This window comes from Petaurus breviceps, unplaced genomic scaffold (genome assembly GCF_028583685.1).
Source record: "Petaurus breviceps papuanus isolate PSGF00001 unplaced genomic scaffold, PetGlider_PUasm1.0 128, whole genome shotgun sequence".
Taxonomy (NCBI): Eukaryota; Metazoa; Chordata; class Mammalia; order Diprotodontia; family Petauridae; genus Petaurus; species Petaurus breviceps.
This window is the reverse complement of record NW_027185664.1, coordinates 4,200,505-4,227,474: the sequence shown is the minus strand read 5'-3', so window position 1 is coordinate 4,227,474 and position 26,970 is coordinate 4,200,505. Positions and strand designations below refer to the sequence as shown.

At 39.2% G+C, this 26,970-nt stretch overlaps 1 protein-coding gene across 10 annotated transcripts in view; it reads left to right on the top strand.

The window, feature by feature from the left end:
- The window catches only part of LOC138171596 (O-acyltransferase like protein-like), a 174,881-nt gene that overhangs the window by 36,153 nt on the left and 111,758 nt on the right, over window positions 1–26,970 (top strand). For 7 of the 10 annotated variants that reach the window (XR_011170926.1, XR_011170922.1, XR_011170923.1 and 4 more), the window contains exons 3-6: window positions 1,903–2,038; window positions 16,984–17,018; window positions 19,494–19,596; window positions 22,267–22,368. Coding sequence is in view for 7 of the 10 variants with exons in the window: in XM_069101191.1 (XP_068957292.1) it covers window positions 1,903–2,038; window positions 16,984–17,018; window positions 19,494–19,596; window positions 22,267–22,368 (376 nt within the window). In the remaining 3 variants the exon portion in view is untranslated. Of the gene's footprint in view, window positions 1–1,902; window positions 2,039–16,462; window positions 16,643–16,983; window positions 17,019–19,493; window positions 19,597–22,266; window positions 22,369–26,970 lie in introns of all 10 variants that reach the window. The other 3 variants (XM_069101177.1, XM_069101161.1, XM_069101168.1) reach the window with 3 other exon arrangements.

Here is a 26,970-nt window from a genome sequence, read left to right as displayed (position 1 = left end):
CAGCCTGGAGGGAGTAGACTCCTGCCCTCCAGCCCAATGCCTACCACCACAAACACACTCAGTTACTGAATATAAAATGAGGAGGTGGAGTAGAGCAGCTCTAAATCTATGAAGGGGAAGCAAATAAGCATTTATGTAGTGCTTCCTATATGCCAGACAAGAACCCTGAAGGCTAGGTGCTCTTATCGTGCCCGTTTTACAGTTGAGGAAACTGAGGCAAACAGAGGTTAAGTGATTTGCCCAAGGTCACAGGGCTATTGGTGTGTGAGGCTGGGTTTAAACTCAGGCCTTCCTTATTCCAGGCCTGGTACTCTACCTATCCCACCCCCAGCTGCCTGATCCTAAAAGGGTTTATCATCAATGGATCAGTGGAAGAGGCATCCAAACCAATGCATTCATACATGCGTAAAGTATTAAAAAAAAACAGTTCTAAGAATCAAATAAGATCAAAGATAGACTAGTTAGCACTTTGAAAAGCATACAGGCTTTTCTGAGGATGCTCATGCCCATCAGATAGGCAAAGTTGCTGCAAAAAAAGACAAAAATTGAAGAAACTATGGAAAAACCGACGTATTAGTGTTCTATTTGTGAAGCTGTGAATTGGCCAGCTATCCTGGAAAACAATTTAGAATTATGCTTAAAAGTGTTACAAAACAGCAATTCCACTACCAGGTCTATATCACAAAGAGATTTTAAAGAAAAGGACCTAACATGTACAAAAATATTTCTAGTTGCTCTTTTTGTGGTGGCAAAGAGCTGTCATTGAGGGGAGTCCATCAACTGGGGAATGGCTGAACAGGTTGTGGTATATGATTGTGGTGCAATGCTATTGTGCAATAATGATGAGCGGAAACTTTCAGAAATCCCCGGGAAGACTTAAATGAACGGATGCAAAGGGAAGAGAGCAGTACTTATACACGGTAACAGCAATATTGTAGAATAATCATCTATGAATGACTTAGCTATTCTTGGTAACATAATGATCCAAGACAATTTTGCAGGATGTATGATTAAAAAAAAATGCTATCCAGGTTCAGAGAAAGACTCAATGGAGTCTGAATGTAGATCAAAGCATACTTTTTTTTTTTAAACTTCCTCTTTTTTGTCTGTTTTCTTTTGTAATATGGATAATATGGAAAGAATTTGGAACTCAAATTTTTTTAAATGAATGTTAAAAACTATTTTCATATATAATTGGAAAAAATAAAATATAAAAATTTTCACTTAAAAAATTATGTCCCCAGAGTTACTAAATTGTACATAGCCTTTGACCCAGGAGTACCACTACTCCACCCAAAGAAATCAAAGAAAGGAAAAAGACTCACATATATAAAGATATTTATAGTAGATCTTTTTGTAGTGACAAGAAACTTGAAACTAAGGGAGTGACCATCACCTGGGGAATGGCTGAACAGGTTGTGGTATATGATTGTGGTGCAATACTATTGTGCTATTAGGAGTAATGAAAGACATGTTTGCAGAGAAACCTGGGAAGACCTCTATGAACTGATAGAATGTGAAGTGAACAGAACCAGGAGAACAATTAATATTATAACAACAGCATCGAAAAGAAAGTCAACTTTGGAAGACCTAAGAATTCTGATCAACAAAATGATCAGCCATGATTCCAGGGTGCTGATGATGATGCATATTGCCTATATGAGCAAATACACTGAAACACAGAATGAGACACAAATTTTTGGACATGGTCAATGTGGGGATTTGTTTTGCTTAACTGTTTATTTGTTACATGGGTTTTCTTTTTCTTTTCCTTTTTTTAAGCAGAGAAGAGACAGCAAGGAGAAAAACAAGCATCACAATTGATAAAATAAAATTTAATTTAAAAAGTATAAAGTGTTATAAGACTAGAAAGCATTATTATTTTTTTTCTTTTTTTGGCAGATATTTTAAAATTCAGGAACATCTCATTTTCAACCCCCTTTCTAGACTTCTTTTTAAATTTGACTTCTTCAACTTGGGGTACTGCCAGATGTGCACCTAGGCTTATCCCACTTGATGCCTTTGCTGGTCTGTGTATGTGAGTATAGAAGCCTTGGTCTGATTGGTCAAGGTACATTTCATGGGGAGAAGTGACATCAGCTTCTCAGGCTTTAAAGTAAATGGAAATGACTTTTCATTTATTAGGTGATTCTGGGGTAATTGATGTCTTTTATTTTGAAAAATCACAATCTAGTCCAAGCGAAGTAAAGAAAAAATACAAACACAAAAAACTAGCCATGAGACCTTGGGCAAGTTACTTAACTCCAATTGCCCTTCCTTCTCCTCTCCGAAAAGCAAAAGAAGAAAACAAACAAAAAAGACTTAAGATAACTTAATTCATCCAAGGGGAGAACTGACTTCATACATAACTAGGGTAGAAAATTAAAGAATCTTTGATTTGGAAGAAACTTAAAGATTATTCATTCTTTTGTTTTTTAATTATTTTTTCCAGATTCATTCCCTTCCTCCCTTGTCACCCACCTTTACTGGGAAGATAAGCAATCCAGTATAGATTGTACATGTGTAGCTAATGCAAAAACATTACCATAGTAGATACATTGTAAAAGACTAACTATATTTCCCTCCCTCCTATCCCACCTCCCACTTGTTCTGTTCTCTACTTTGATCCCATCCCTTTTCAAAAGAGGGAGCTTCCAACTTCCCTCCCCCCCAGCCTGCCCTCCCTTCCATCATCCCCCCTCTCATCTCCTTCCTCCCTACTCTCCTGCAGGGTGAGATACCCTATTTAGTGTGTATGTCATTCCCTCCCCAAGCCAAATTCAATGAGAATAAGGTAGACCCATTCCCTTTTGCCTTCATATTCTTCCCCTCCATTGTAACCATTTTCCCTTGCCTCTTCTATATGAGATAGTTTACCCCATTCTGTCTCTCCCCATCTCCTCTCATTATATTCCTCTCTCACCTCTTGATTTCACCTTTTAAGTATCATCCCTTCCTATTAAATTGGTCCTGTTCCCTCTATGTGTATACCTGTAAACATATATAAACACATTCACATATGTATTCATACGTGTGTATACCCTCTGATATAGACACACACACATATATTTCTATTCCCTTCAACTATTCTCATACTGAGAAAAGTTTCATAAGTTACAATTATCATTTTTCCATGTAGAAATGTAAATAGTTCAACTTTGATAAGTTCCTTATGATTTCTTTTCCCTCTTTACCTTCTCGTGCTTCTCTTGCTTCTTGTATCTGAATGTCAGATTTTCTACTCAACTCTGGTTTTTTCATCAAGAATGCTTGAAAGTCCTCTATTCCACTGAATGACCATATTTTCCCCTGAAACATGATACTCAGTTTTGCTGGGTAGGTGACTCTTGGTTTTAATCCCAGCTCCTTTGACCTCTGGAATATCACCTTCCAAGCCCTTCGATCCCTCATTGTAGAAGCTGCCAGATCCTGAGTTATCCTGATTGTGTTTCCACAATATTCAAATTGTTTCTTCCTGGCTACTTGTAATATTCTCTCCTTGATTTGGGAATTTCAGAACCTGGCTATAATATTCCTAGGAGTTTTCTTTTTGGGATCTTTTTCAGGGGATGATTGGTGGATTCTTTCAACCTCTATTTTGCCCTCTGGTTCTAAAATATCAGGGCAGTTTTCCTTGAGAATTCTTGGAGGATGATTTCTAGGTTCTTTCTTTGATCATGGCTTTCAGGTAGTCCAATAATTTTAAAATTATCTCTCCTGGATCTATTTTCCAGGTCAGTGGTTTTTCCAATGAGATATTTCACATTGCCTTCTATTCTTTCATTTGTTTGGATATGCTTAACAGCATCTTGATTTCTCATAACGTTATTCACTTACATTAGCTCCAATCTAATTCTGAAGCAATGATTCTCCTCAGTGAGCTTTTGAGATTCTCTTTCCATCTGGCAAATTTGGCTTTTTAAGCCATTCTTCTCATTACCTTTTTGAGCCTCTTTTGTCAGTTGAGTTAGTCTGTTTTATAAGGTGTTATTTTCCTCAGTCAGACTGTTGACTCTCATTTCATAATTTTCTTGCATTATTCTCATTTCTCTTCCCAATTTTTCCTCCAGTTCTCTTATCTGCTTCTTAAGGCCTCTATAACCTGTAACCAGCTTGTATTTTCCTTTGAAGCTTTTGGTGCAGGAGTTCTGACTTCACTGTCTTTCTCCTGTTCCATGCTTTGCTTCTTTTTGCCCCCCAAATAGGATTCTAATGTTGGATTGCTCTGCTTGGTTTGCTTCCTTTGCCTGGTCATGTCACCCCTCAGTCACTTGACCCCTGGGCTTTTTGCCACAGTAGGACTCTGCTTCGTTCCAAATTATGGGGTTTTCTCAGCTGCCTGAGGTATTAGTTGGGTGCCCTCTCTGTAGCCTCCACACACTCTGGCAAGCTGGACACACACCCCAGGACCTCCACCCTAGACTGCAATCCAGATCCAAGAAGGTTAAAGCAAGAGTGATTACCCCTCAGACTGGTTGCTTGGTCCCCCCACACTCTGCAGTCTGGGAGCTGAAGCTGCCACATGGCAGTGGCTGCAGCTTCTCGCCCTGGGCTCAAAACCCTTTGCACTCCCAACTACTGGGTCCCAAAGTCCACACTGCACTGACCTCTCACTTTGTCCTTAATATCTATGTGATTTTAATTCTGGATCACCACAGCTGCTGGTGATCTGGAGTCCCTCCAGCCCTCAGCTGGTCAGGCCCGCCCTGTGGCTAAAACCTCGGCATGGGGCTGGGGTTGAATCCCAGAGCACTGTGCTGGCCAATTGTCCTCAGTGGGAGATTAGCTTCTCTGTGGCATTTTGTGGGTTCTGTAGCTCCAAAATTTGTTTAGAGTCCCCTTTTACATGAATTGGAGGTGGTGGGAGCCAGAGGCCCATGGAGGTCCTGTTTCTACTCCCAGATTATTCATTCTTTCAACATTCAATGCATATTTACTAGGTCATCTTAGTCCTAACTCCTTCCCCCCACTTCACTTTACAGATTAGAAAATTGAGCATCTGAAAGGTCTTTGATCCTCTACCATCTCTGCCTCAAACTGCTGCAATATTATCTCCATTTATGGAGCTGTTTATCTCACTCCTTTGCCTAAAACTTTTCTGTAGCTCACTATTGCTTGGAAAATTCAAATTCCCCAGTCTGGTATTCCAGATCTTTCAGAGGGCGGCTTCCACTCTGCCTTCTGATCCTTATTTCATACTATTCCTTCCAGAAACAACTCCCACTTCCCTCCACACTATTCCTTTATTTCATACTATTCCCCTATGGTCCCTTCATACTATACTTTAGATCAGAGGGCAGACATGTGGCAGAGATTCAGGCAGCCCACAGCCCTCCAGGGCGCAGGTGTACCTGGATAAAAATGTAGTTACTATCCAATTTTAATGCAGTGACATATTAATAAAAAATAAATATATAAACATGTAGTTTTCTAAGTCAATGTGCAGCCCACAGGGATCCATATGTACCATTCAGTGGCCTCCATTTCTTTTTGAGATCGATGCCACTGCCTTAGACTAAACACTTTAAGAGGATGTTATGTAGCATAGTGGGGCAGCTAGGTGGTACAGTGGATAGAGTGCCAGGAAGACAAATGTTCATGAGTTCAAATCTGGCCTCAGACACTTAATAGGTGAATGACCCTGGGCAAGTCACTTCACACTGTTTGCCTCAGTTTCCTCTTCTGTAAAATGAGCTGGAGAATGAAATGGCAAACCACTCCAGTATCTTTGCCAAGGAAACCCCAAATGGGATCACAAACTGAAACGAATGAATGACAAAATATAGTACAATAAGCTAGAGTGCTGAGTTTGGAGTTAGTCTGAATTAAAATTTGACCTTCAGATATTCTGGGACAAGTCACTTAACCTCTCTGGTCCAGTTTCCTCACCTATAAAATGGAAACAATGGAATCTGCCTTCCAAGATTGTTATGTGGATCAAATGAGATATAGGTACGGCACTTAGCACAGTGCCTGGTACGTATCCTTTTCAAACGTTTGGGACCCCTTTACACTCTTAAAAATTAATGAAGATCCTAAAGAATTCTCATATATGTGGGTTATGTTTATCTCTATTTACTATATTAGAAAATCATAATATCATTATGAAAAATGGTTTGACCTCATAGACCCCCACACTGCCCCATGATTCCTCATAAATTCTCTATTTCCAGCTCTGTGCTTTTGAGGGGAAACATAATTTAGTGCTAACTAGTTGTCTAGAAGGCCTAGGCTCAAATCTACCTCCAATATTCACTAGGTCCATGACCATAGGCAAATCACTTAAGTCCATCTGTCTAAATCTTAGTTTCCTTACCTTTAAAGTGGACATTAAATAGACGTTGTGTTTATTAATTATGTCAACTGGACCAAACTGGCCTCTAAGCTGTGGATGGTCAGAGCCAAACAAAGCAGATTAAAGACAGGAGAGTCAGAAACAAGGGTAGAGGACTCACCAGATGGGGGGAAATGGGTTGGACTTCTGAAAAATAAATCTCTAGTGGTACCCAGTCTTGTCCTACTGGTACCAAGGAGTACAATGGCCCAATTCTATGTATAATCCCACTCCTGACATCAATTAATGTCAACTGGATGGAACTGACCTCTAACCTGTGGATGGCCAGAGCTGAAAAGAGCAGACTAGAGACAGGAGAGTCAGAAATCAAACAGAAGTTTAATTTCATAGTGAGGGAAACAGCTTTCAAGCAAGGACACATGTGCTGGGGTCCCACCCCTCATGGCAGGACCTGCTTTAGTGTAAGCAAGTCTCAATACTTATACCTGTGGATATGCAGTAAGCTCTAGCCCTGACAATGAGGGGGTAAAAGCAACAATGAGATGAGTTTGATTCATAGCAGGACTTCAAGACCGGAACATGGGTACTTGTCTGAGCTTGCCCAGTGCTTGTCTGAATTCAGAGAACACTTGGTGCTGGTCAAAGCAATACAATAATTATGTGATTTTGCCAGAGGGTGAGCACAAAGGATTGTTGTTATGCCAAGGTCAGAGCACAGCTTGCTTGCTGGACCTTAGCTCTGGAAAACAGGGTATTTCCCAATATCTTGACAATTATTATAAATAATTATTATGATGTCTACCTGGAAAGTGGACATAATAAAAGCACCTATATCACAGAGCTGTTTTGGAGAAACAAGCTCACACAAGCCTTTGCAAACACTAGTATGCTCTATAAATTTGAGTTGTTATTACAAGTGTTCATGCTGTTCCATGTTTAATTTGCTCCCCAATCTACCTTTTGAATTCTTAGAAATCCTTTAGATTCCAACTCAAATGCCACCTCCTCCAGGAAGCCTTCCTTCATTCTATCTATCAGTGATAACCTTTCTCCTCTCAAGTGCCATGCACTGTGCTATGGACTTTGCATTTGTTACCTCAGGAATAGTTATTGATGTATGCTAGATGCCCTTCCTAGAGTATAACTTCCCAGGCAATCACAGGTGCTTAAGAAATGTTTCTTGAATAAAGGAATGGCATAGAAAGACCATCACACTGGGCATTAACAGAGATGAATTCAAGTAGCACTGCCATTTAACTGCTCATTTATCCAAGGTAAATCAGAAAGTCCCTTCTTGCCAAGGGGAATCCTTCTACATGTACAAGTGCCCCATTCCATCCTGTCTTCTCCACCAGATTGCCATCTCTATTATTCCCACTCTCTCATTTGCTCTTAATCTTTGTCTACCAGCTGCTTCCTTACCACCTACAAACATGCCCATGTTTTCCGCATCTTCAAAAAATAATAACAACAACAAATAGCAAAATACTTTATTCATCTGTTCCCCACCCACCCCCAGCTATCATCCCATAGTTTACCCTGTGGCTAAACTCCTTGAGAAGACCTTCTACAATAGATGCCTCCATTTCCTATCCTCTCACTCTCTTTCAAAATCTCTTCTGTCTGGCTTCTAACCTCATCATTCAACTGAAACTACTATCTCCAAAGTTACTGTAAAACTGGCCACCTTGGTCCCTATTGCCTGAAGGCCACGTATGTTACATTTCACCCTTTTGCTGAGGATCTCTGGTACCCTTAAGGAAATTGGTGGTGTCTAGGAACTCTGCAGATAGCTTCAGCTCCCACTAAGTATTCCCTCAAGTGTAAGAGAGGTTGCCCTGAACTGTAGTTCCATTTAACCACTCCCTCATAGTCAATTTAGCTTTTACAAAGAAATATTTATTTCAAAGATATAAAAAAATACAAACAACTTAGCTTGGTTCTTATAGAATATAGTCTCAGTTCCAAGTACAAAACCCTCCTTGGGCTCCAGGCCCAGGCTCCAGGCCCAAGATACCCTGAGTTCCCAAGGCTTCCCTGCCAAGCTAGCCGGCTGAAACATCCATCCTGGAAGCTTAACTCTAAGGTCACCATTGCTAGACTGTCTAGGTGTGGTGGGGATCACTGTTGGCACCTGAAACTGAGAAGGATAAATGAAACACAACTAAACAAACACTACTCTCCATGGGGGCTGAAAAGAAAAGAGGGAGGAAAAGGTACCCTCTCTTTCTATTCTATTCAGGGCACTCCAGTTGTGGGTGAACTGTGATTTTCACCCTCTGGAAGCAACAGGAAAGAGGTTGAATCAGAGAGTCAGAAAAAGAGTGAATGTATCAATCTTCAGTTTTAAAGATGCCACCTATTTGTTTCATCAGTCAGTCAAAGGTGATTGTAGAGGAAAAGTTCCTCCATCTTCAGAGAGCTTAACATGCCCAGGACAAGCCCTTCAGGGTACCCCTATCTTAGGCAAGCTGAGCATACTATAAAGTAGTGGCAGTAAACTCAAATAGAAATGGGCATATTGACTTAGAAAGCCACAAATTATCACATCTATGTTGTATTGTAGGCAGCTAGGTAGTGCAGTGGATAGAGCACTGAGCCTGGAGTCAGGAAGAACTGAGTTCAAATCCAGCCTCAGACACTTACTAGATGTGTGACCCTGGGCAAATCACTTAATCCTATTTGCCTCCGTTTCCTCATCTGTAAAATGAACTGGAGAAGGAAATGGCAAGCCACTCCAGTATCTTTGCCAAGAAAACCCCAAATGGGGTCATGCGTTGACAGAAGAACAACAAACATCGAATTGTCTTTTAATTTATTTTACTAAACATTTTCTAATTGCATTTTATCTGGTTCAGCTTTGCCCCAGAGTTTTACACCTCTAATCTAAAGACAAGTCCCTTTTATACTGAATTGCCAAACCTAGTGGACTTTTCTCAGTCTTCGTCCTTCTTGACTTCTCTGAAGCCTTTGACACTGCGGATCACCCTCTTTTCCTTAGAATTTTTCCTCTCTGGATTTCCAGGACGCTGCTTTCTCCTGGATCTCCTCCTCTTTTTGTGATTGCTCCTTTTCAGTGTCTTTTGCTGAATCTTCATCGAGGACACTCCTGCCAACTGTGGATATCCTTTAGGATTCTTTCCTGGGCTTTCTTCTCTTCTCTCTCTACCATTTTGCTTAGTGAATTTATCACCTTCCATGGCTTTAATCATTATTTCTATGTTGATGATTCTCAAATCTGCTCATCCAGGACTAATCTCTCTGTTGACTTCCAGACTCACATCTCCAGCTGCCTACTGGACATCTCGAGCTGAATGTCTCATTGACATTAAATTCAATGTGTCCAAAACTGACCATATTATCTTCCCCTCCAAACCCTCCCAGTTTCCAAACTTCCTTATTACTGTTGAGGGTACCGCCACTCTACCTCTTGTCATTCTCAATCCCCATTCTCCCTCATCCAGGCCTACCCATTTTATCTTTGTAACTTCTCACCCAAATGCACCCTCTTTTCTCCTCTGACACTGCCATCACCCTCATATGAACCTGTATTTCCTCATACCTGGACTGTGCAATAGCCTACTGGTGGGTCTGCCTGCCTCAAGTTTCTCTCCCCTCCAGTTCATCCTTCACTCAACTGTCCAAGGGATTTTTCCTAAAACACAAGTCTGAATACATAATCAATTCTAGTGGTTCAATAGACTCTAGTGGGTCCCCATCCCTCCCAAAATAAAATAGGAAATCCTTTGTTCAGTCTTCAAAGCCCTTCACCATGTGGCCATCCCCAGTGGCAACACTTTCCAGTCTTCATACATTTTATACCCTTCCCCTCCCCACCAGACACTCTGTGATCCTGTGACATTGGCCTCCCTGCTCTTGTTCTCACCAGTAACTGCAGCTCTTGACTCTGCGCAGTTGCATTGACTATCCCCCATGCGTGGAGTGCTCTAACTCCTCATCCCCACCTCCAGGCTTCTCTGACTCTCTGCAGCTCACAGCTAAAATCCTACGTTCTATGGGAAGGTTTTCCCCATCCCCCAGAATTCTAGTGTCTCCCTTCTGTTGATTATGTCTCATTTATCCCGTATTTTCTTTGTTTTCATGTAATTGTTTGTGTATTGTCTCCTCCATTGGACGATGAACTCCTCAACAGCAAAGACTGTCTCGCTTTTCTTTGTGCCCCCAACACTTAGCACAGTGCCTAGCACATAGTAGGTTCTTAATAAATGTTTATTGACTGACTGCAGTCATTAACTTCAGAAACCTGGAGGTGAATGGAATTTTAGAAAAGTTAGATGTGATAGAACTCTGGGGAAAATTGAATGGGGATAGATAGGAATGAACCTTTTCTCAGTGGTACATGGTACCTACACAAACATTGACTGTGTATTAGGGCATCAAAACCTCACTTCAGAAACCCAGAGAAGCTGTCTAAGGTCCATTCTGTTTCTGACATTCAATAATCATTCTAATAAACTTGTTTCCCTGTAACTTCTATTACAGGGAATGCCTTGTTCCTAATTATCTCCTATGAAACTTTACAATTTCTATATAACCCTTCTTCCAGACAGATTCTAGATTTTTGAAGATAACTATAATTTCCCCCTAAATCTTCTATTCTTCAGAATAAATGCCCCCAGTTTCTCATCTGAATTGTTATGCCAAGTCCTCTTACCATTATGATTATCTTCCTCTGCTCATGCTATTGTTTGTCAATGCTCACTTTTTAACTATATTACTCACAGCTGGGCCTTAAGAGTCTAGATGAGGTCTGATGAGCACACAGTACAATGGACAGTCTGTTACTCCTCCCCTCTGGTTCTAAACACTATTTCAAGAATCTGTGACTTTGTCTGAGTCCACTCTCTCCAACAAGGCAGATAGCAAACCCTTATGATTCTCTTTGAGTCTTAGTGGTTGAAAGTTGCATTGTTCGACACACAACTTCTCCTAACTTAGATATGTGTTCTCAAATAATGTGCATAGAGCCTGTTTCTGGGTCCCCAGTTGAAACCTTGGCAGCTTAGAAGGACTTGGCAGAGTTAGAGATTCTCTGGCATAGTCTTCAAGAGCCCAGGATCATTTCTCGGCCATGGTGATACATCAGAGTAAGACTTTAGAAGGGTACAAGCAATTTATTTCCATTAATGAAGCCTAAGATTGCATTATAGTTGGGTGTGCGTGTGCCAATTTTGTCAGACTGTTGACTAATATTAAATTGGCAGACCACTAAAACTATCAATTTTTTTCCTCCTTGGCATAAATGACCATTAAGCTAAATCTTCCCTGATTTTACTTGTGGAGTTAGTATTTGAACTCCAAAATCATTATCTTCATTAAATTATACCTTCTAAATTTAGTTTATTATGCCAGTTTGTTGAAATGTAAATGGTTGGCATTTATATAACCTTTTAAGTTTAACAAAGAGCTTTAAACATTATTTGTCTCATTTGATCACTTACATGTTGTCTGATAGTCATCTTATTAAAAGGTGCTATGATACCCATTTTTACAGATAAAGGAAATAAGACTAAGAGAAATCAAGAGGCTTGCCCATAATCATAGAGCTAGTATCAGAGGTGGAATTTTGACCCAGGTCTTTCCTGAATATAGTCTAGCAATCTTTCTGTACTGATATCTTTTTTCATCTCAGTTCTTCTACCCAACATATAAGCAATCCCTTGTAAATTTCAGTTATCCGTAAATTTGATAAGGATGTTACATGGAAATGTGTTTTACATGACTACACGTATAACCTATGTCAAATTGCTCTCCTGCAGGAAGGGAGAGAATTTATAACTCAAAATTTGAAAAAAGAATGTTAAAATTGTCTTTACACATAATTAGAGGAAAATAAAATATTAAATTAATTTAAAAATTTTAGTCAACCATAAATTTGATAAGCATGTAGTTTGTATCATCATCTAAATCACTGATAAACTTATTGAATAAGAAGAAAACAAGGACAGGGGCAAAGAGGTGGCACAGTGAATAAAGCGCTGGCCCTGGAGTCGGGAGGACCTGAGTTCTGTTCTGGCTTCAGACACTTAACACAAAAAAACTAGTTGTGTACCTTTGGGCAAGTTACTTAACCCTAATTGCCCTCCAAAAAGGCAAAAAAAAAAAAAAAAAAACAAGGAGAGAACCTGTGCCACTCCACTAAAGACCTCCATTTCAGGTGAAAGAATATTTACATAGTCCTTTAAGGTTTGCAAAGTATTTTGCAGACATTGATCCAAACTATGATCTGAAGAGTGTCACAGAATTTTGCTCTGTCCCCAAATATTTCCTTGCCTCTCCCTACAACCTGTCATATTATCTGAAATATCTGCACTAGAGATTAATTTCTCCAGGAATCCTATACTCATTCCCATAAAAGTTGGGTAAAATCCAAACCATTATCAGTCTTTAGCACAATAGCATGAATTAGGTCACTGGAAATTAGAAATCTAATTATGTCAAAGGGCTTCACTGATATGTACACAGGACAAGGAAATTTCAGTAGTGGGTTGAATAGTCTCCATAGTGTGAGGGTAAAGCTTGCAAGGTGAGCATTGGACATGGAAGGGCCCCATGAAGATGCTTGGCATGGGCACTGAAATGGGAAGAGACACACAAAGGAGAGCTGGTAACCATGAAAGACAAACATCATTTTTCTGCTTCACCCTTTTGTCAAATATCCCTGAGGGTTAGTGAGTGTCCAGGCACTAACTATATAAATAATATAAACGTGTGTGTGAACTACCCATTTTGTGTAGAAATGTCTAATTCAGTACTAGCCTAATGGGAGAGGGCTTTCTGGAGAAGGTGGATTTTTTTTTTTTTTTGGAGGAGGGAAGGTAGGGCAATTGGGGTTGAATGACTTGCCCAAGGTCACACAGCTAGTTTTTTTGTGTTAAGTGTCTGAGGCCCGATTTTAACTCAGGTCCTCCTGACTCCAGGGCCAGTGCTCTATACACTGTGTCACCTAGCCACCTCTAGAAGGTGGATTTTCAAATAGTTATTGAGCACTTTGCTGCACAGCTCATTTAGAATGGGCCTTGTGGCACCATATAAAAGAAGAAATCAAGGAGAGGTTGAACTGAACTATTTGGGAGGAATAAAGCCTTTCTGAGGAGACAGACATGGCTCTAGGTGGGAGGGAAAGCAGGAGGGAGCAGAAGAAGATGTGGCCCTTGTTCCCTACAGGTGTATCAGTCTGGTGTTTGCTGCCTTGCCGGTAGCTGGCACTCTCTACATGGGCAGGAAATCGTGGTGAATTGCCATCTGCTGATTTACTTCTGGCCTCTTATGGGAGTTTTTCTTTGGCTGAGAGAGAAAGAGATGAATCAAGAAGAAATATGGGACGGACTGAATCTCAGAGTAGCTTGTCACTATCAGGAACCTGTGATAATATCTCCCGTAGAAGAAAAAGTGGGCATTTATATGACACCAAGGGGTGTGTTTGTGTGTGTGTGTGTGTGTGTGTGTGTGTGTGTGTGCGCGCACGCGCGCGCTCACACCAGTGTATGACAAGGATTCACTCAAGAAATCAAGCTAAAGACTATTCTTTCCCATGCAATCCTAGCCTCTTTTCATATATTCCAACACTGTTAGGCCTTTGAAAGGGTCATAGGATGTTTAAAGCCACCGTTTATGGAAGGTTATAAAGTACTTTACAAATATTATCTCATTTTATCCGCACAAGAGTCCTGGGAAGGAGGCGCTATTATTGTTCTTATTTTACAAATGAGGAAACTGATACAGGGTAAGTAATTTGCCTAGAGTCACATGACCAATAAGTATCCAAGGCCAGATTTGAACTCAGGTCTTCCAAACTACAGGCCCGGCACTCTGTCTAGATTTAGGCCCCTGATCTACGTGTAGAAGGGACATCTGTTGCTCTGTCTTTTCACTTGTGACTTTCTGAGGCCCCATTTTTGGAGTTTTCTTGACAAAGATGCTAGACTGGTTTGCCATTTCCATCTTCAGCTCATTTCATAGATGAGGATACCAAAGCAAATAAGTTAAGTGACTTGCCCAGGGTCACATAGCTAATAAGTGTCTGAGGCCAGATTTGAACTCAGATCTTCTTGACTCCAGGCTAGAGTTCTATCCACTGCACCACCAGTCTGGCCAGAAGGGACTTTAGAGATCATCTATTCCAGCCCCTTCATTTTTCTGATAAGGAAATGAAGTGACTGCCCCAAGGTTATGTGAGTATAGTAAACGTCAAACTGCCTTCTTGTTTTCCATTTTTCTATTTCTCTTTTAGAGGTAGCAAGGTGGTGCAGTGCACAGAGGACTGGGCCTGGGGTCAGAAAAACTCATCTTCCTGAGTTCAAATCTGGCCTCAGACACTTTCTAGTTGTGTGACCCTGGGCAAGTCACTTAGCTCTGTTTGCCTCAGTTTCCCCATCTGTCAAATGATCTGGATAAGGAAATGGTAAACCACTCCAGTATCTTTGCTGAGAAAACCCCAAATGGGGTCATGAAGAATCAGACGCAATAGAAAATGCCTGAACAACAACAAAATTTCTCTTTTATTCTGAGTTAAAGGGGATGGCTTTCTGAGTAGGGGAGGGGGAGGAACATATTTGGGAGTGAAGGTGATCTGAAGACAAAAGACATCAATACATATTTTAAAAAATATTTAAGAAAATTAACCTAAATCTCTTTCCTCATTCTGTATGGTTTCTCTAACTCACTATGGATCCAGAAGAAAAAACAAATTGATCAGGGCAGAGTGCAAATTGAGAAGTCCTTGCTCATGTCCAGCTGCCTTTGTTGTCTCTTCTCGATTCTGCCTGGAAAAAAAGGCTGAGTGAGAATGTCTAGCCAGAAACCAGGCAACAACACGAGACTATTAAAAATAATGAAGTGGTGAAGATAGTGTGTTTTGAAAATACTTTGCATACGTTATCTCATTTGATCCAGCAACCCAGTGGGGGTAGGTGTAGCAGCAAGCACCCCAAGCGTCCTCAGGGTTTGCAGCTACCACAGGTTCTTGGATCTGCTTTGTTAAAGGAAAGCAACTCAAAATGGGTTAACAAGCTTACTTTAATCAGTCAGACATATATCGTTTACCTTGTTCAGGAGAAAAGGTCAGCACCCTGAACCTCAAAGTATACAGGCATAATTATCAAGACAGAAACATCAAGTAGACAGATTTCCAAACTGTCCAACCATTACATCCATACCCAGTCAACATCTGGGTTTCCACATTCTGGGTTTTTCAAAGCCAGGGGACTCTCAACAACGGCTTCCCAGAATTCAGATCAAATCACAGAACACTTCTCAAAGTGAGTCCCAAAACAAAGCTACACATCAGGGCTTATATAGCCTTCTCCTGGCTCAGAGAATGTAACAACCTCATGGACTCACTGGCCAATCAAGGAGTATCTACTGAAAAACAAGCCTCCCCCACCCCAGGCTTCAGGTGCACATTAGCCTAGGGGCAGGGAAGATCTTTAAAATTTACATTCTTATTACAGTAGGTAATGCAAGTATTATTATCTCTATTTGACAATAAAGATTTGGAAACTGAGGCTCAAAGAGGTTAATATTTGAGGCCAGAACACAAAAGTTCTAGTAAAATCAATTCCATGTTCATCAAATAAAATTTTATTTGATTTGAAAAGCTTAGTGCTTTTAAAAGTTTGGCCAGATCCTTATAATAAGTTATTTCCTGGAAACAAATCAGGAACCTTTAGGGATGCTATCATTGTCTGAAGTCTTTAGAATTCTCACCAGTAGTAAGCTAGCAAAGTATCAGGAGAAAGGTGTTCAGTATATAATGAAAACTCAAAATGTATATTTGTTGGACATAAGTGCTTTGAGGACAGTTACTGTTTACATTTTTTTATTCTCTAAAATTGATGCTTAATGAATGTTTGTTGAAGTAAATGAAATGAATTAATGATTAAGGGAAATTAAATGAAATAGACAAAAAACCCTGAAGAAAAGTAACTTAGTTCCCCCCCCCCCAATATATAAAGAATGTTTAAAAAGCTATATAGGGGATCTCCACATCAATGAAATGATAAGACCTGTCCTCAAACTTTGACTAACACCAGAAATGTTCCTGGTGTGTGTACTATACTGAGAAAAGCACTAGAGAGGTCATCTGGGGTGAAAACATGATCTGTCTTGGTCAGACTTCCTCATGAAGCCATTTCTGTTGTTTAGCCTTCTTAGGAATCTTGGACCGAACTCTGAAATGTTTTTCCTGGCAGAAGAACATACATGCTGTCTGGACTCAGAAGCTCCCTGAAGGAGCTTGCTCTACACTAAATGGCATCCAAGTCTTGAGTATTTTATGGGTCATTTCTGGACACACAAGTCAGATGACCTCCTGGCAGTCTCTGGGTATGGAGAGTTAATGTATACTGCTATTCAACATAGTCACAGATGCAGTTTGGTCACTATTGCATTTTATTATTGAAAGTTGAGCAGAGGGACTTTTACAAGTAATTTTGCTATTCAGTCAGTGGTCTTAACATCTGCCCTAAGCATCTGCCTTCTTTTTCTGACCCCCCCTGCCAATACTGCCTGGGTACTTCGTTGTCTAAACCAGTGATGTCAAAATCAAAGAGAACCACATTCCTATGGGCCACACATTGACTTGAAAACCCACAAATTAATATTATTTATGTTATATTGTATTTTGTTTATTAAACCTTTCCTGATTACATTTTAATCTTATTCAGGCTGGGAGTTTTGTGGCTACTTGTGGACAGTGGTGGTAAGTAGACATTTACAGAACTACCATAAACTTCTATAAACTATCCATGGGCATTGCTAGTAAGGCCAATGATTAGCACAATTTAAAAGTAACTCAATTTTCCTTAATGATAAGTAGAATTCTTTATTTCAATCAGCTAGTCATAAATGTTAACTAATGTTACTTCAATAATTCAAAAGATCCATTGGTGAAGTCAACATTCTTTCCGTGACTTAGTATACAGTCTTCATTAATTACTGTGGCCAAAAATATTTGTCACTGGATAGCCAACGTTCAGGGGATAAGCTTCTCCAAACTTAGTTTGACCAGTGAGTCCTGAGATTATAGGCATGTGGCCTCTTTCGGGATCAGTACTTAAAATCTGTTTAGCTTGATGGGACTTGCCTGTGTTCGTGCTTCGCTGGCATAGCTATCGAGAGCCTAAGGAGTAGAATTTATATCGGAGTACAATTTTCATAGGAAATCATGTTTGAAAAATTACATTTGCAAGGATGATGTACAATTTTGAGCCCCAAAGAAAGAAATTTGAATCCCTAGATAAAGTAAGGTACTTCATTTTATAATTTGCAACTCGTATCAGTCATTACTTCTGTGGCCCTATTTTGCCTTTAAAATGGTGGGACTGAAGTGAATAATATCGGATATCCCTTTGAGATCTAATATCTAATATCCCTAGAGAACTTGACCTATGTCTTAATGGGTAAATTAGGAAGTTATATGAGGCACACAGATAACGTGTGAAGCCAGGAGAAAAAGCCAGTAAGTGAGCTGTCAAGATTTGAATCCCAGACTTCTGATTCTAAGCCTAATACATTGTCCACCATGGCATGCTGCCTCGGGGAACTCAGGAGTACTTAAACAACCTTCGAACATGAGAGAAGCTCATTATCTTTGCCCATTTCAGACATACCACAAAACATTAGGTGACTTCGTTTCCATTAAAACAGGGTCAGTAATATTTAGGTTCCAATGGAACAAGGTAATAGGCAATTCATAAGCATGAAAAAAAAAACAGCAAAAAAGAAATACTTGCAGACATTTTTAACCTCAATAGTAATGAAAGAAGTGCACTTTAAAACAGGTGTGAAGAATCACCCAGTCATGCAACTTTTTATAGGGAACACTATGGGGGAACAGGCACATTGCTGGCTGTCGTTGATGGTGGCAATGCAAATTGGTACCAACTTTGTGGAAAACAATTTGGCAATAAGCAGAAAGAGCCATAAAATTGGCTTTCGAACAAGTTACGAAAATCAAAATTATAAAAAACCGAACAGCAGTAACATGGACTGTCAGGAAGAAGCAGCCGGCTTCCGTGACAAAATGCTGGCCAAGCTGGTCCAATACCATCTGGCTGGCAACCTTCCTTGTGACCCTTTGACTAAAAAATTCTACCCCTGAGAACATATTCCAGAGAAATGATTTGAAGCAAAAAAAAAAAAAGAGACCAATTTGTGCAAAGATAGTCATGGTTGTACTAGTTACAATGGTAAAAAAAAAACTGGAAGCAACCCAGATATCCAAAAAAAATTTTAATAAAGACTATATCACCATTAAGAAGGGAAAATATGTTTTAGTGTTTTATTTTTCCCCAATTCCATATGAAAATAATTTTTAACATTTGTTTTTAAAACTTTGAGTTCCAAATTCTCTCCCATCTCCATTCACACCTGCCATTGAGAAGGCAAGCAATTTGATACAAGTTATACATGTAGGTAGTTTTGCAAAACATTTCCATAATAGTCATATAGTTCGGAAAGAAAACATAGATTCCCCCCCCCCAAAAAAAACCTCAAGAAAAATAAAATTTAAAAAGTATGCTTCAATCTGTATTCAGGCACTATCATTTCTTTCTTTGGGGATGGATAGCATTTTTCATCATAAGTCCTTCAGAGCTGTCTTGAATCATTGTATTGCTGAGAATAGTAAGTCATTCACAGCTGATCATCTGACAATATTGCTGTTACTTTGTGCACAGTACATTTAACTTTGCATCAGCTCATGCAAATCTCTCCAGGCTTTTCTGAGAGTATTCCACTCATCATCTCCCATAACACAAAAGTGTTCCATCACAATCACATACCACAACTTGTTTAGCCATTCCTCAATTGATAGGCATCAAAAGGGGAAAATATACAGAAATATAGGAAAGTCTACAGAAAAATAATGCAGTTAAAAGAATAGAATTTAGTGCCTTCTTTTAACACCAATCCTGTTAAAAAACAAGTATCATAAGAGATGGAAGAGGTTAGTGTTAATTATTATTATTATTTTTTAAAAGCAATGGGGGTTAAGCAACTTGCTGAACTTTACACAGCCAGTTATTTCTGGGTGTGGTGCTAAGTATCAGAGCCCCAGATAGTGTCAATTATTAATAAATTGCCATGGATGCTTAAGTGTATGTTGATCTTTTATTGTAAAATTGACTAAATTAAGAAAAAATTAGGCTTACTTGTGCTTTTATGCTCATTATAGACAATGTGCTTGAACGGAAAACCAGAATGCTCAAAAATCCCTTCTACCTATTTTCTCGAAGTGGTCCTTTCTACCTTGGGGTTGATGCATTTTTCTTAATCAGGTAAATAGTGCCAAACTTTTTTTTTTCAAATTCCTTCTTTTCCCTCTTCCAGGTACCCCCTCCCCAATTATCTTCTCAATAAGAAAAGCTGCATGGTACAAATTTAATTTTAGTTAACTTTTTTTTCTCCCCATTTCTATTCACTGCTTTAAAGCCACAAACATTCTTTTCTTATTTTGAAATTTTATTTTTTTCCAATTAACAAAAATTCACCTTCTATTTCTGCCTGGGACTTCCTCCCTAACTGAAAAAGAAAGAAAAACAAAGCCCTCATAACAAATATACATAAACAAAACAAATTCCCCCATTGTCCATATTAAAAAAATGTCTCCTGCTCCCTGAGTTCATCCATTCTCTATTTGGAAGTAGAAAGTATGTTTCATCATTAGTGCTTAGGAATCATTTTGTAGTTGGTCACTGCATTGATCAGAATTCTTAAATCTTTCAAAGCTGTTTGTCTTGTGCATGTTTTCCTCCTGGTTCTACTCACTCCAACATACATCAACTCATACAAATCTTTCTAGGTTTTTCTGAGACCATCCCTTTTGTCATTTCTCATACCACAATGATAGCCTCTCACATTCATATACCACATTTTGTTCAGTCACTCCTTTATCAATAGGCAAGCTTCCTTAGTTTTAGTCATTTGCTGCCTCAAAAGAGGTACACCCATGGGTATTTAGCAGGAGTGTGCTGGTAAAAGCTGAACAACTAGCTGTCTGAAAACAAATGTACACACTATATACTCTTAAGTTATTCTGTATTATTAACATGTTCTCCTTCACTGTCTTGAGTCTAGAAGATCAACAAAATAACAAATCAAGCCCAAATTTGCAGCATTTGCCAGTTTCCCAAGTGTAAATGCCGATGCTGAAAATTCAACAGTGGGCTCTTGAGAGGCCCAAGAGCCAGCTTGAGTCTACCTGCCTCAACCTCTGTCTTTGATCTGTACAAACATTACTTTCTTCAGTGCTATGCAATACTTATGCATTAAGTGAGCTTGGCAACCACCCTAAAACTTCCTTTTGAACAAAGATGATTTCTACTCATTAACTTACGATTGAGGTAAGTAACTTTCTCAGTTAGATAATAAGAGCTTGTACAATGATAATAACAGATCCCATTTACGGACACAAAAACTTTCATAAATGTTATCTCATTAGAATCTCCCAACAGCCCTGAGAAGTAGGTAATGCAGATATGATTACCGCAAGTTATAGAAGAGAAAATTGAGTGACTGAAACTTGTTCACGGTCACCTACTGATTACACATCAGAGCTAGGGCACAAACCCAGGGCTTAGGGCAACTGGTCAAGGTTCTTTCCACCATGCCATGCTCCTTTCTGCCATCTTTGTAGACCTTTGTTTGCCCTTTTGGAGGAGGAAGGCTCAGTTTCACAGGTTTATCTTCTGATTGTTTATGTTTTTCTGATTCCATTTTCTTGTGTTTGATTCTCTCTGTAGTTTGTACCCTCAAACTTGTGAAAACAATCTCACACACACACACACACACACACACACACACACACTCTCTCTCTCTCTCACCAGCGCTGATAGAAGTATTTAAATTTCCACCGCAAGTCTAAGGATCTCTTGAGTTTAATGATTCATTCTACTTTGAAATGAAGAGGGAGGTGAAATTGGAACTGGTTCTTCTACTTCTGATTTTGGCTGCATCTCCTTCAGACCACATGACTAGTTTCTAGTGTGAATCATCCTACCTGCTGCATTTCACAGGAAAATACAGTAGGAACAGAATGAAAGACTGCCTTAGAAATCTTACCCTATAGGTGACACTTTCATCCTCTCTCTGTGGGATGAGACATATTGGATCCTTACTCAAACAATCAAGAGGGACTTTCAGCGTTTTTTCAATTTTGTTCACCTCTTCATGACCCCATTTTGGGAGTTTTCTTGGCAAAGGTACTAGAGTGGTTTGCCATTTCCCTCTCCAGGTCATCTTACAAATGAGGAAACAGACCAACAGGGTTAAGTGACTTATCCACGACAGCTACGAAGTGTCTAATGCCAGATTTAAATTTAGGTCTTCCTGATTCCAGGTCCAGCACACTATCCACTGTGCCACCTAGCTGCGCATCAGTAAGGACTACTGGGTAGGAATATTAGACTTGGGAGTCAGGAGATTGGGATTCTTTCCTTTCATCTGTGAATTATTATCAGACCTTGTTATTCTCTCACTGCCTTGGGAAACAATTTAAGACTATGTTATAGATGAATTTTTGATATATGTATATATATATATTAATGGAGGGAGTTTCCACAATGAATGTTCCCATTCATGATGAAATCATAGATCTGAACCCTCTCTTCCACCTAAAAGAAAAAAAAAGAGCTGACCTTAAAAAGCAAAACCTCAGTTTCTCTATTTGTAAAATGTAGCTAATGAACTTTGTCACCAAATCATTTTGGGTTAAACATTTTAGTCATGGTATCTTGTTCATGTTACTTCAATTTCCCAAATATCAAGTTTCCCCATCTATAAAAAGGGGGTGATAGCTCAATCTTGACAATTGTTGAGATCAATTGGGATCATGTATTGCAAGAACTTCGAAAGCTATATGGTGCAATATTAAAGAGTTGTCTCTTTTTGTAAATAGCATTTTTAATAAGTAAATCTCATTTTATTATTGAATTATCATTCTCTTTCAGTGGCTGTTTAAGCACAAGGTCATTTTTAAAGCTGTACGGGAATTCAGAAAAAGGAATAACCCCCAAAGTCATGCTGAGATACCTTTTCAGTCGACTTGCAAGGCATGTTTATTTGCATATTTCCATTTTATCATTGTTCTGTAATAATAGAGGACTGATTTGTTTTTATATGCAGTAGGAATCATGTTTCTCTGGGCCTTGTACCTATCTGTTGAATGCATAAAAAAGTTTCATTCACTGAAGGCTTCTCAATGAAAAGGAAAGCCTTTTCTTTCCTTGTAACTTGGTTCTTGATGTTGAATATGGGTCAAGGGCAGGTACAATAATTTTATAAGAATTTACACAAAAGGACTCACAAGCTGCCAAAGAGGTCCTGCCTCCTCTCCCCAGTCTTCCCGCCCTGTCTTCTCCTCTTACCATAGAGTCTCTTTATCTTAGGCCCTAAGTGTAGAAGCTATTTATTGACCTGGGCACCTGGTCACATGGATTGGCATGGGAACTTTGATTTTGTTTCCATTTCAGGTAAGTTTTCCCCTTCTTAGGTAGTCTGGTAACTCCCTGCTCCCAGGTTCATCATAGGATATGAACAGGCAGTTTTCAGATGAATAAATTAAAGCAATCTATAGTCATATGAAAAAAATGCTCTGAATCACTTTGCTCAAAGGGCTATAAAACTGGGCATATCCTTTGACCCAGAAATATTCCTTCTAGGTCTATATACCAAGGAGATCATAAAAATGGAAAAAGGACCCACATGCACAAAAATATTTATAGCGGTTCTTGGATAACCTATCTCCTGAGCTCATTGTAGCTCAGAACTCCAGAGTTTGAGATCCAGTAGTCTCAACCTTGCCAGTAGCAGGGACCTCAGGGATTGTACCACTATACCTTGCAGATATCTCAATTGTTTCAAGCTGTGTTCCAGTCGCCAAATTTTCAGACAACAAAGAATTGGAATTGTGCTTTCAAATTAATTGTAATAGGAGTTGTCCTTTATGCTTTACATCTGCTGGGGTTAAGGTGTCAGCATGTTATGGTAGAAGGTGCATGACTTTAAGTCAGAATATCTGGATTTGAATTCTAGCCCTGCCATTTATTCCCTGTCTGAACTTGGGACAAATAATTTCACCTCCCTGGGCCTTAGTGGTTTCTGTTTTTACAAAGGAGTTAATACATTTGAACTCCTTCCTCCCCATGGTCTTTTGATGTAGGTAGTCTATATTTTATTATCCCCATTTTACAAGTGAGGAAATAGACTCAAAGAAAGAGAGTGACTTGTCTGAGGTCACATAGCTAGGAAGTGGCAGAACAGGGACAGGAACAGACCTTTGACCCTAAATCCAGCATTTTTGCTGTTACACCTGCGGGTTCTCAAATCATCACCTCAGTAATCCAGGCCATGGGAAGGAGCCAGGACCAGGTAGGAGAAGAGGGATGGTGACCTGCCCACCTCTCTGTCCAAACCCAACCAAACAGAAAACCTTGTGTGGAGGACCAAATGGATCGTTAGTGAATTACAGTGGCACTGTCTGGGATCTCTTGCCAGGTTGCAGCCTCTCCATGTGTACTCAGTATGTTTGCTGGTTGGATTGTATTCCCCCATTACCTGGGGATCTCTCCGGGAGATTCCCGTATACCATCTGGATAACTTCTGAACAACTTCATCTCCGTACAGAATCCCCTAAGTCTTCACTCGTGGAGTTGACGGTCTTTTAAAAGTGATGGGCCAGAGTTCTGATCCTCTTTCTTTCTTGCTTGTTTAGAGGAGGGCTGATGCTGAACTCTGGGCAATATCTTAGCAGTTCGAGGGCTAAATCGCCAGCTTCTAATTCTATCACCAGTGGAGGAGAGAGGATTATAGTCAGGGATGTGCTACAAAATGTTTAACATGGGAGCTTCCCTGGGGAGGAAAGAAATACATATAAATACATACACATATGTGTGTATACACACTTTTAAATTTTATCTGCATTATTAATAGTTTGTTAAGTCTAGATGAGCAATAGAATAGCAAATCGAGCCCTGACTTGTAGCAGTTTGTTGATTTTTGAGATACAAACGCTCACTCTAAAAAATTTAACAATGGCTTGCAGGGCAGTGAAGAGTTGACTCCAGCACACCTCTGTGAATGGTGCTAACTTATTTTATTTTGTTTTTTTTGCTTACATTTTAATTACTTATTTATTATTTTAGTCCACCACCCCTCCTCCTGCAATTACTTAAAGAATAATCTTTAGCATTTATTTTTTTTCTCCTAATTTTTAAATTAATTTGTTTCCTTTTAGTTTACAGAATTCAATTCCACAATTCCTTGAGTTTCACATTTTGTCCCCCTCCCTCCACTCCCCCCCCCTCCATGGCGGCTTATAGTCAAGTATAGGATCTGTAAATACTTCCACATTATACATTGGTCAGGTAATAAGGACGAATTGTACCAGCTTGAATGAAAACTGGTAAAGAGGACATAAAACCAAACAAGAAAAGGAAAAAGATCAGGTATTTTGCTTCCACCTGGATATAAACTTAGTTCTTTCTAGTTCTTTCTCTGGATGCACATTTTTCTCTCCATCATGCGTCTTTTGGGATTGACTTATATCACTGCATTGCTGAGAAGAGTCCAGTCTATCAAAGCTGGTCATCACACATGCGTTGTGTCTGTAATTGTGTACAAATTTCTCCTGGTTCTACTCTTCTCACTCAGCATCAGTTCTTTTAAGCCTCTCCAGGTAAATATGAAGACCGTCTGCTCCTCATTTCTTATAGCACAATAGTATTCCATAACATGCATATACCACAACTTGTTCAGCCATTCCCCAATTGATGGGCACCCCCTTAATTTCCAATTCTTTGCCACCACAAAAAGAGCTGCTATAAACATTTTTGTACATATGGGTCTTTCTCCCATTTCTATGATCTCTTTGGGATATAACCCTAGGAGTGGTATTGCTGGATCAAAGGGTATGAAAGTATTTATAGCCCTTTGGGCATAATTCCAGATTGCTCTCCAGAAAGGCTGGATCAGTTCACAACTCCACCAACAATGCATTAGTGTTCCAGTTTGCCCACATCCTCTCCAGCATTTGTCATTTTCCTGTTTTGTCATCTTAGCCAATCTGACTGGTGAGATGTGGTACCTCAGAGTTGTTTTGATTTGCCTTTTTCTAATCAATAGTGAATTAGAGCATTTCTTCATGTGCTTATAGATAGCTTTAATTTCTTTCTCTGAAAACTGCCTGTTCATATCCTTTGACCATTTATCAATTGGGGAATGACTTATATTCTTATAGATTTGACTCAATTCTCTGTATATTTTAGAAATGAGTCTTTTGTCAGAGACATAGGTTGTAAAGATTCTTTCCCAATTTCCCATCTCCCTCTTAATCTTGGTTACATTGGCTTTGTTTGTACAGAAACTTTTCGATTTCATGTAGTCAAAATTATCCACTTTAGCTTTTATAATGTTCTCTAATTCTTGTTTAGTCATAAAGTCTTTCCCTCTCCACAAGTCTGATAGGTAAACTATTCCTTGTTTTAGGAGACTGCTTACAGTATCAACATTTATACCTAGATCATGCACCCATTTAGACTTGATTTTGGTATATGGTGTTAGATAATGGTCTATGCCCAGTTTTCTATACTATATTCCAGTTTTCCCAGCAGTTTTTGTCAAATAGTGAGTTCTTATCCCCAAAACCAGGGTCTGGAGGTTTATCAAACAATACATTACTATAGTCATTGACTTCTGAATCTTGTGTGCCTATTCTATTCCATTGATCCACTGCTCTATTCCTCGGCCAGTACCAAGTAGTTTTGATGACTGCTGCTTTATAATACAGATTGAAATATGGTACAGCTAGTCTACCTTCCCTAGCATTTCTTTTCATTAATTCCCTTGATATTCTGGACTGTTTATTCTTCCAAATGAATTTTGTTACTATTTTTTCTAGCTCTATAAAGTAGTTTTTTGGTAAATTAATTGGTATGGCACTAAATATATAATTTAATTTAGGTAAAATTGTCATTTTTATTATATTAGCTCGACCCAGCCGTGAGCAATTGATATTTTTCCAATTAGTTAGATCTGACTTTATTTGTGTGAAAAGTGTTTTGTAGTTTTGATCATACAGGTCCTGGGTTTGTTTTGCCAGGTAGATTCCCAAATATTTTATAATGTCTACAGTAACTTTAAATGGGATTTCTCTTTCTATTTCTTGCCGTTGAATTTCATTGGAAATATATAGGAATGCCGAGGATTTATGTGGGTTTATTTTATATCCTGCAACTTTACCAAATTTATTTATTGTCTCAAGCAGTTTTTAACTTGATTCTCTAGGATTTATTTTTCAAAATCCTGAATTCCAAATCCTCTCTCTCCTTCTTCTGCCCTGATTGAGAAGGCAAGCAATTTGGCACTGGCACGTGTGTGCAGTCATGTAAAACATTTTCATGTCAGTCATGCTGCAAAAGATAACACAGACCCTCTCCCCACCTGTGATAGTAATGGCAATTAAAGATTCCCCTGTATTGGCTGGAGTAATAGATTCTAATTATCAAGGAGAAATTGTTGTAACATTCCAGAATTTAAGTGAAAGGCCCATACAGATTCACAAGAATGATAGGATAGTTCAAGTGATTATTGTTCCTTGTAAAACAATGTCACTTGTAAAAACTGACCCTCCTTCCAAAATAACTGTCACAGGAACT